The following is a 10,414-nucleotide window of genomic DNA, read 5'->3' on the forward strand; positions in this document are numbered from 1 at the left end:
ATCTGCAAGAGGCACCTCTGATTGCGGGTTTTCGCTCGCTGGCGGATTGGCTACAAACAGACCAAGAAAAACGTTGCCAGGGAAAGAGGGAGAAAGAAAGAAAGAAAGAGAGGAAAGTAAAAAAAAAAAAAAGAAAAAGAAAATAGATGTAGGATCTGATCAGTTTGAATTTTGGCACCATGGTAAGCATGATACTTTGCAAGACAGTGAAAACATACTTTTTTTTTCTTTAAAAGAAAATCAAAGAACATGCAATATGCAATGATGCACACGCAGGTAGATCGGTACCAAAGAGTCTAAATTTATTTTTTCTCATATTTCGTTGTAATGATATAAATGCAACGATATGATGGCAGATGACTTTTAGATGACATGAGGGGATGGCCATGGTGCAGATGGAGGGGATCATGAACAGGGTTTTGTTCTGGCGGCCCATAAGTGGCAGAGTAATTTCGCGCCAGAAAACAAATCGAGAATGAAATACTTGGATAATGTTTCGAACAGCGAGGCGCGCGTCTCTAGCTAGATTTTGCGTTTGTAGTCGTTATAAATTATTATTTTTATTTTACAAATCTAAGAATTGTTTCTCAACTTGTGTATTGTCACTACCAACAGCAAAGAGAAAAAAAATGAGTGGGTGGGAAAGTTTGATTATCAACTGCCGAATAATACAAAGCAAACCGCGGTACTTTTATGAAAGCAGTACAAAAGGCACGAATAGGCGGGACAAACGGAAACGACTGATGAAGCGGAGAGAATGTCTCGAGAACTATCGAATCGAAACAAAAAGAATAAATATGTTATTCCGGTTCCAATTACTGCCGCTGACGAGATCAGTCTGACCAACGGGGGGAGAAGAAAAAAGGCCTTTTACAACGTGAGCATGGAGGCGTTAGGAAAAAAATGAGATGCGTGTGAAAGCCCAGCAACAAGGATGAAAGTGCAAAATAAATTGTAAAAAAAAAAATGTATATTAAAAAAAAGGTGAGGCTGACTCTCGCCTCGCCTCGCTCCGCATACGGCCGCACACTCACCGCAGTTCTCGGAGCCGGTCATGGCCTGCAGCATGCGGAAGGACCGGGAGGGGATGGCGGCGCCCAGGTACTTGCGGGGCTCGGGGGCGGTCTGCTCGGACGGGGGGACGTAAGCCTGGCTGGCGGAGCTGTCTGCGGGGCAAACAGAGAGGAAACGGTCCATAACGTTTAGTAATGCGGCGAGCCCGAGCGGGGTCCTTCACTACAAATTGTATAGCGTACCCCGATTTTTCTGTTTTTCTTGACTGTACACTCTAAATGTAAAGGGACAATTTTGTCCGTAGATTTGCAACGATTTCGTGCACATCCAGAAAGGATGCAATTTTGTTCCTAAAACTAGACAAATTGTGTGAAACTTCACACAATTTGTCCAATTAAGGGAACAAAATTGCATCCTTTCTGGATGTGCACGAAATCGTTGCAAATCTACGGACAAAATTGTCCCTTGACATTTAGAGTGTATGTGATTTTCCCCTGATTTTGTTTGTGATTTTTTGTGATTTTCTTCTGACTCTTCGTTAATTTTTTATTATTTTTAGTGATTTTTTAAAAAGATTTTTAATGATTTTTTCGTGATTTTTTCGAAGGGTGTACACTGATTTTTTTGAGTGAAGAACCCCTCGGGCGAGCCCAGCGCCATGATGAGGGGTTGGGAAATTGGAAAACCCATACTGTTACACAGAAATTATCGTACGAATCACGTGATTCTTCGGAATTTTTTTGATTAACTTTTCATAGGGCCTATTATACGATTAAGGAACCGCCCTTTTTAACACAGTATAAAACATCGTTATTTTACGAATTGCTTTTGAAAAATCGGAGGCTCTAATTGTTTTTTTCTTCTTTGCAATTTGTTTATGTTTTGTCAAAAATCATACAGCAGCATATCGTTCACTTAAAGTAGTTTGTGATTCACTAACAGATAACAGCTTACCTTGCACCGCTTGTTGTGCCGCTCTGACGGCGGGGGAGATGCGACTGGGCAGCGGTGCAGAGGAGCCTGCAAACAGGATCAAAGGGCCAAAGTAAGGATCAAAATTGTCATGGGCGAAAACTTTGAAGACACAACAACAACAACTTTGTGCGAGGACTCGTAATTCACGACTTCAAAACATTCACTGCCACATGTTTTCGTGCAACTTTTTTTGCGGGTGCTCTTACTTTTGGCGCACACTGGTAGTTTACATTCTACACACGAGCATGCCTTTAGAGGAAGCCATCACACAACACACACTAGTAAACGAAGTTGTCACGAGACTGCAATACTAACAAGCACTCGACAGACGAGTATCGATACTATCGATTCGATAGTGCCATCAATCTCACACCTTCATCGCCTTTAGCCGCGCCACTATACTAGGACAATGAAAAGCAAAGCGTCTTCGTCTTCGACTCTCTACCGAACTTGCTACTTGCTACACTCGGAATCTAGATCCTGCTCAAAGCAGCACACATCACATCACGACAGTCTTTCCAATCCATGCTCATGTCATGCTCCGTACTTCCGTCGTCCTCGCCCGTCATGTTCTGCAGCATCCTGAAGGCCCTGGACGGGATGGCCGCCCCGCGGTACCGGGGGTCGGCCTCCTGGTGGAGGTACACCTCATCGTCCACTAAGGGGGGGAAACATCGCGCTCTTTAGCAGGCCATATTTTGTTTACACTTAGGGTTGGACGCCCTGGAAAGTTTCCCGGAAAATTTTAGGAAAATTTCTGGAAAAAGCGGAAAATTTCCGGGAAAAAATGAAAAATTTCCCAGATTTTGGAAAGTTTTCCGTTATTTTCCGTATATTTTCGGAAAGTTTTCGGAAATTTTCCGGAAAATGTTGGAAATTTCCAACCTTATTTACAATATGACAAATTCTTGTGAGGGTCACAGAAAGAAATCCATAATGTGTGTGTTGCAAAACTACAACTTGAAATTGTAGAAAAAAAATACGATTGGTTGATTCATAAACGTGTAAGAATGGGCTGTCGTCGTAAAGAATGTAATATGTAAATTGTAATGACAGAATATGTTTGCTCACCCTGCGCCTTGAAGCGGTCCATGAGCGCGCGGTCCTCGTCGTTGAGCTGCAGCCTCCGCAGCTGTGCCGCGTTCATCTCGTTCATCCTGCCCGGCTGCTGGTCCCGGGGAACGTCGTCTAAAAAACAGAAACAAACAAAAAAACATTGGGGTTGGAAATTTCACAAATCGTCCAGAAAATTTCCGAAAACTTTCCGAGAATATACGGAAAATAACGGGGAACTTTCAAAAATCTGGTAAATTTTTCATTTTTTCCCGGAATTTTTCCGTTTTTCCCAGAAATTTTCCGGAAATTTTCCGGAAACTTTCCAGGGCTTCCCAACCCTAAAAAACATAAGAGGAAAAATACTTTTCCGTCTTCAATGACTGGAGAAGTCGTTGTTTATCTATGTCGTAAAAATTATTACTGCACGACACATTATTATTTTCAACCAGGGTTTGCGGTAGAATAGTGTCAAGTAAAAGATTATCCGGAAAGTATACACCCTTCATTTGCCGGCGTGGGCCCTTGCCAAGTTCGGCTTATGCCTATGCAAGCTCTCATAGCGCCTGGTGGGTAGGCAACACCTTGCCAGCAGCGCATGCGTGTACTGCAGGGTAGCCTACCCAGAGTCCCGCAGGCGCCGAGCTCCCGTAATTTGGAAAATGAATCTGAGGAAAACGGACGAACTTTCTGGACAATCCCCTCCTCTCTCTCTCTCTCTCTCTCTCTATCTCTCTTGATACAGACGAAGTATAATGAAGTTAGTCACAGCCAGGACAGTGGTGATAGAGTCTTCGCGTCGCTCCGAAGATTGCAGAGGAATTAGATGGAAGTGTGTGATTGATAACAAGCATGTGACTCACATCATGGGAAAGATGAAAATAAAAAAGACAATAAATAATATTACGGAGAGGTAAAACAAAAAAAGAAAAAGATGGAAGCCCACGTGACGCACGGGTCAATAATAACGATTAAACGCACGAACAGTAGCATGCCATATCGCACGCTTACCGTCCCGGTCCGTACCAGTAATCTTCTGCAGAACCCGGAACGAGTTGGACTGGATGGGGGGACCCGGGCTCCACTCGGGGGTGGCCGGGCCGCTGCAAGGAAGAAAAAGGGTATCGTCAGATTCATTTATCGTCACACACTTCACTTTTACCTGTGATCGAATGTCACACACTCTTCTGTTTGTAGAAAAATCAGAAGTCTCCGCCATGTCCATCAACTGACCTGTTGTACTGTTGAGGTCGCCTCTGAAACTGTTGCTGTTGTGGCTGGAACTGCTGTTGCTGCTGTTGTGGCTGGAACTGCTGCTGCTGCTGTTGTGGCGAGAACTGCTGCTGCTGCTGTTGTGGCGAGAACTGCTGCTGCTGTTGTGGCGAGAACTGCTGCTGCTGTTGCTGCGGGTGGAACTGTTGCTGCGGGTGGAACTGCTGCTGCTGCTGCTGCGGGTGGAACAGGGGTGGCTGCCGGGTGGCGGGCGGGCTGACGGTGCCGTTGCTCGACTCGAACTGGATGGGGATGACCCTCTCCCCGGGGCCAGCAGCGGCCGGCGGTGACGTCGGCTGCACAGTGAAATAACGCCATCGTTCATACCTTCGCAGTTTCGCTAAAGTTAGAAATTTTCCAGAAAATTTTCGAAAAATTCCGGAAAAATTCCGGAAAATAGCGGAAAACTTCCAAAGTTTGGGACATGTTCCGTTTTTTCCATCAATTTCCCGGAAATTATCCGGAAACTTTCCCGGGCTACCCCATAATACTGACCATACTGACCGTGTGCACGGTGCGCCAGGGCGCCTGCTGCTGCACCTGTTGCTGCACCGGTGGCGACTGCAGCTGGCGCTGCTGCTGCCGCAGCTGCTGCTCGCGCTGCCACTGCGACAACTGGGCTTCCTGGGGAGAGTGCGGCGTCTGCGGGGCGGACTCTCTACCCTCGATCTAAAACAGAGAGCGGTCGTTTTATTCGGTTGGTTTTCTGTGAGAAATGAATCACAAGTATAATGGCCATATTTTACGGCGATATCGGTCGCAACTATGAGAAAGTTGCTCGTTTCCGGAAATGGAAAATTTCCCAGACTTTGGAAATTTTCTGTTGTTTTCCGGTAACGTTAGGGGATTTACCAGAAATTAACCGGAATTTTTCGGGAATTTTCCGGCAAACGCAGCCCCTGTGGTGAGCGCCTACCTGTATGGGGATGATGCGCGACCCTGGCTGCGCGGCGGGGCTGGCGGCGGGGCTGGCGGGCGCCTGCCTCTGGCTGCTCATCCAAGGGGTGGGCGCCTTGTGGAGCCCGGCCTGGGGCGACGCCGGGCTGAAGTGCCGCTGCGGCGGCGGCGGCGGCGAGGGCGACGCGGGCCCGGCGTCCACGGCGTCTACCGCCACGGGGGGGATGTAGAGGGAGCCGAGCTGGGCGCGCGCCACGGCGGGCGCGTGGGCCGGGGCGGGCCCCGCCAGCGGCGCGATGTAGAGCGAGCCCGGCTCGGGCTGCTGCTGCTGTGGCGGCTCTCTCCTCAGGGGCGCCACCGAGGTGGGCCGCAGGTTGGCGGCGCCCTGCAGCACCGCCTGCGCCGACACGGAGGCCTGCGCCCCGCCAAGCGGCGGCGCGAAGGTCGGCGGCGGGGGTGGCGGCGCGGCAAACTGAAGGCAGATACCGAAATAAGTGAGCATATTTTCGGTCTTCCGCATTATGAGATCTCTTTGGGAACCCATAATATTCGTACCCCCCTCCCCTCCCTAAGAGTCACGTAGTATTGGAACTATTGGTTCCGCCTGTTTGTCGCGTGGACGCACCCTGGCCTGGCCGGCGGGCTGCGGGGGCGGCGGCGGCGGCACCTGTCCCGGGGGCAGGAAGGTCTGCTGCGGGGAGGGCGGGGGCGGCGCCGCCTGCTGCTGCGGGTGCGCCGCCACGCCCTCGTCCGCCATGTTGCGGTTGATGCGTCGCTGGATGCGCGGGGACCGGATCTGCGACAGGTCGAGCCCGCCCGGCGTGTACGTGAAGGGCTTCTTGTCCTTGGTCATCATGGCGTTCTGGATGGCGGCCGGAGGCTCCCCCGGCGCGCTCGGCCTGGGGCTCCGCGAGCGTGACTCGATCTGCGAGAGAGAGATCAGGATCAGGATCGGCAACAGATAGGGTTAAAAATTTCCAAAAAATTTCCGACAATATACGAAAAATAACGGAAAACTTTCCAAAATCTGGGGAATTTTTCAATTTTTTCCCGGAAATTTTCCGTCTTTTTCCGAAATTTTCCTGAAAATTTCCGGAAACTTTCCAGGGCTTCCAACCCTATCAACAGGCAGTGGTGTATTTTTTGCACCACTTCACACCACCACCAATCCACATTTCTGATCCAACAACCTGAATATGGCGTTGAACATTAACGTTCGCATGCCTATGTTGTTTGCACAAGTCCGCTTGAGAGATTTGCCACTCCGTTGCGGGATCATAAGCTGCGAGCAAGCCCTTCACAATAGCTTTTATCAAGCTACCCCGCAGTACTTTGTATCGCCTTCCGTCCTAAAGACGGCTTAACAGTTTGCACACTTACCTCCGAGTTGATCCGTAGGCTGGGGATGCCGCCCCCGGGGGCGGGGGGTGGCGGCGGTGGTGGCGGCGCGCTGCACCCTGTGGGACACACGAAACGGATTGATGGATAAGGGTTGAAAATTTCCTAAAATTTCCGGAAAATGTAACCGAAAACTTTAAAAGTCTGAGAAGTTATACATCCCCCCCCCCCTAAATTTTCCAGTGCTTTCAACCCTACAAAGGATTCATGCCGGACGCAAGCCGAGCGCAGTGGAGGGAAAGAAACCAAGTCCGAGCGGGCGTGAAAAGCTCTTCTTTTAGCCCCCAAGACTGCACTAGAAGCACTAGAAAGTAATGTGCCCCCAATGTGTCTGTAGTTTACATTCCTAAAAGATACAAGGATCATTCTTAAGGAATTTTATCTTTTGTTTTTTTTTTAATTTTTTATTCGCGTCTAAGGTATGGCCCAGGAAGTACTTCTGTAGATTCGATTATCAGCCGATTAGGAGAGCTCGGCGCCTGCGAGGCTCGGGGTAGGCCATCCCGCTCAGCACGCAGGCATTGCGGGCGAGATGTTGCCTACCCGCCAGGTGCTATGAGAGCTGGCATCGGCTGGACTTATTGGCAGTTTTGTGTTACGGCTGATGACGGACGTCCTGTCTGGATGAACACTTATTGGTGCCAACACACACGGGCTTACTGAGGTGTAACTGAGTACATTTTTAATTTGCAAAGACACTTCGGACTAAGACTTCACAACATAGAATATGCCAGAGTGCGGATTTTCGCCTGTCGGCAGGCGAGGTTATGTTGCCGCACATTTCCACGAAGGATCGACGATACGGGAGGCAAGCAGACCACAAAAGACGCATGTACTTTGTGAAGCAGACCACCCCCGCACGCCCGAGTCTGGTTCGCAGTATTGCCGAGAAAGAAAAAAGGATTCTCGCGAATCACCCCCATCCGGAACTATTTGGGCCTTGTATACCGCGTATTGATTATCTCGACTCGGGTGAACACTTTGAGCGCTCCAGCCTGTCGCGTGCAGTTCGGCCGTGCAACCGACTGCACCACCGCCCCGCACTACACGGAAGGAGCACGGCGATTACACGACTACACTCACCGCCATCGCCGACGTCAGCGTCCCCCGCCGTTTGGCGTCTGCAACAGAGAGAGGGCGACAATTAGAGAGGCTGCCAACTGGAAGAGTGCACCAGGACGATGTAAAGAAAAGAAAGCACCAGGATGGTGAGTAGAGTGCGCCAGAGCTAGGGCGGAAATTTACAAAATTTTCCAGAAAATTTCCATAAACTTCCCGAGAATTTCCGGAAAAGTCTTCAAGAATCTCGGAAATTAAAAAAAAAAAAATTCCTGAAATTTTCCGGAAACTTTCCAGGGCTTCCAACTCTAACCAGGACCGATCAGGACCGAGGGTCACTTCGCTTTTTCAAAACATTAGGAAAACTCAAGAAAAAATCAATTTTAAAAATTACAAAAAGTTTGGAAAACACAGAAAAAACAAAAGAACTGGCAAAAAGACTGTGTACGCTTGAATTTGTAGTGAAGTACCCTCCTCCTCCCAGGACGACGAAGAATGCAACCGAGTGTACTGGGATATGATGAGAAAAGTGCACCAGGACGGTAAAGAAGGCACGCGTATGAATGCTCCAGGATGATGAGAAATAAAGTGCAGGACGATTCAGAACGCACCGGGATGGTAAAGAGTGCAAAATAAAGTATGCACCAACAAGACGGTGAAGAGTATGTTGTTGCACCAGAACGAGTCTTAGAGTGCAACCAGAACGAGTCTAAGAAGTGCAACCAGTCTAAGAGTCTAAGAGTGCACCAGAACGAGTGCAGGCAAAGGACGAGGTCGGGCGTGGTGCGGATGGACGAGGCACGACGCAGGGCCCCGGGCCCGGGCCCCGTGCACACGCTGCAAGAGGGGTGGGGGCGACCCTGAGGCGGCCGCTGCAGACGCGTCGGCAAGTCCTCATATGGACATGCCCAGTACCTTCCTCTGTCTCCATCTCTCTCTCTCTCTCTCTCTCTCTTTTGCTCTCGCTCTCTCTTCCCCTCATGTGGGAAGCGCTCGCACTGCGAGAAGCAATAGGAAGTAACCCGGGCCGACATACTCACACATCACACACACACACACAAACACACAACGTGCACAGGGACGTGCTCTACCAAAAGGATTACAGTATAGAAACCAATTTCAGTTCCGTGCTAAATAGCCGCAATAGCTACAAGCACTGCTAAACAAAAAATATGACGGTATCGACTAATTATTTTCCGGCAACTCCCGCGCGTTCATAGAAAGAACGACGGTGTCCACCGCTGTACAAACGCCGCACCAAATCTGGTACGTGGTCCAACAACTGAACTGTACAAGACGACCGTAAAAACAAATAAAAACAGATATACAGTTGGCCGCATTACTACTTTTAAACAGTACGGACTCTTTTGATCTCACGTTGGCACCGTCCCAGGCGCGAAGGGCATAAGAGCCAACGACATCTACATCATCCCGTATTTGGACTGCTTTTGATTGTTTATTGTGTGGCCAAGCTTGCACCCACACGCACAGAGATCTCTATACTGTCGTCACCAATAATTGCGTTATTCGTCGTGAATTATTAGTCTGCGTTAGGTGTAACGTCGCAGTAAGTCCTCCCATACTACTAACTGTCCGCAGGGTTGAAAATCTCCAAAATTCTCCGGAAAACTTCCGGAAAATTCCCGAAAACTCCCAGAAAATAACGGAAAACTTCCAAAGTCTGGGAAATTTATATTATTTTTTCCCGGAAAATTTGTGTTTTTCCAGAAATTTTCCGTCAACTTTCCAGGGCTTCCAACCCTGTCTCTACTCACGGGTCGGAGTAGTAGACGATGTACTCGAAGCAGGGTAGGGCACGACGGCGTACTGAGCGGGTGCGCGGCGGCCTGGCGGGCGGAGCGACGGCGACCTCCATGCTCTCGGGGAGGGGCGACCACCAGGACCACGAACAACGACACGCGAACAACGGTCGCGGACACACGAGACGCTCGCGTAAATTTCGGCAGTAAATGTCCCCCGACAACAAATCTCCAATAAGGCGAAGATATGGTGTTGTCCCCCGGGGGGGGGGGGGGTCAACGACTGGAGCAGGGTCGGAGGAAGGTGGTGGTGGAGGTCACAGCGGGGTCGACGACTGGCTACTGGTACTGGTGGAGGGTCACGCCGATATGAGTCGCACACATCTGGCTGGAGCGCGACGGACCTACTAGAAGCGCGCGCCGCTCCGCGGGGAGTCGCCGCGACGGTCTGGATCTCACTGAGCTTCATAGATTCCTGCGGTTTCGCTGAGCACGCTGCTCTTGTGTGTTGTTCCCTAACACACACACTCACACTCGCACGTGCCTACCCTGACCTTGCGCCGGCTCGGCTCCGGCTCATCCCCTGCACGCCCGCCCCGCCCTGCTCGGCTCGTCAGCTCCACTTATTCACTTTGCCGGGTTGACATATCGGGCCGTGGAGTGGTCGGACCTGCTCCAGTCGCGTCGCGCGCCGCGGTGTTCGATTTCGGACACAAATTGCTGGCGCCGGGGCCGGCGCCCAGCCCACGCGCGGCTGGAGCGGGGCTTACGAGAGTCCGGCACGCCCACAGACAGACAGACAGACAGACAGACAGACAGACAGATGGCAGTTGTACACCACTCAAACCATATAGTCCAAGCCTTCTCTCATTTTATTGGACATTTCTGCGCAATTTTGTTGCCCTATTTATGTTGTGTAACAAATTGATTAAAAATCTCCAATTTTTTTGCCTATATCGTCTGGATGTTGGCAGGCTGGGAGCTTA

At 50.1% G+C, this 10,414-nt stretch overlaps 1 protein-coding gene across 1 annotated transcript in view; it reads right to left on the reverse strand.

The window, feature by feature from the left end:
- The window catches only part of LOC113202722 (trithorax group protein osa-like), a 42,173-nt gene that overhangs the window by 13,214 nt on the left and 18,545 nt on the right, over positions 1-10,414 (reverse strand). The window contains exons 5-16 of the mRNA XM_052267945.1: positions 7,693-7,730; positions 6,592-6,668; positions 5,837-6,136; positions 5,231-5,683; positions 4,819-4,983; positions 4,276-4,610; positions 4,054-4,145; positions 3,061-3,177; positions 2,537-2,647; positions 1,969-2,034; positions 1,035-1,166; positions 7-50 (exon numbers count right to left, since the gene is read on the reverse strand). Coding sequence (XP_052123905.1) covers positions 7-50; positions 1,035-1,166; positions 1,969-2,034; positions 2,537-2,647; positions 3,061-3,177; positions 4,054-4,145; positions 4,276-4,610; positions 4,819-4,983; positions 5,231-5,683; positions 5,837-6,136; positions 6,592-6,668; positions 7,693-7,730 — 1,930 coding nt within the window. The remainder of the gene's footprint in view (positions 1-6; positions 51-1,034; positions 1,167-1,968; positions 2,035-2,536; positions 2,648-3,060; positions 3,178-4,053; positions 4,146-4,275; positions 4,611-4,818; positions 4,984-5,230; positions 5,684-5,836; positions 6,137-6,591; positions 6,669-7,692; positions 7,731-10,414) is intronic.

Source organism: Frankliniella occidentalis, unplaced genomic scaffold (assembly GCF_000697945.3).
Source record: "Frankliniella occidentalis isolate FOCC.00 unplaced genomic scaffold, Focc_3.1 Scaffold61, whole genome shotgun sequence".
NCBI lineage: Eukaryota > Metazoa > Arthropoda > Insecta > Thysanoptera > Thripidae > Frankliniella > Frankliniella occidentalis.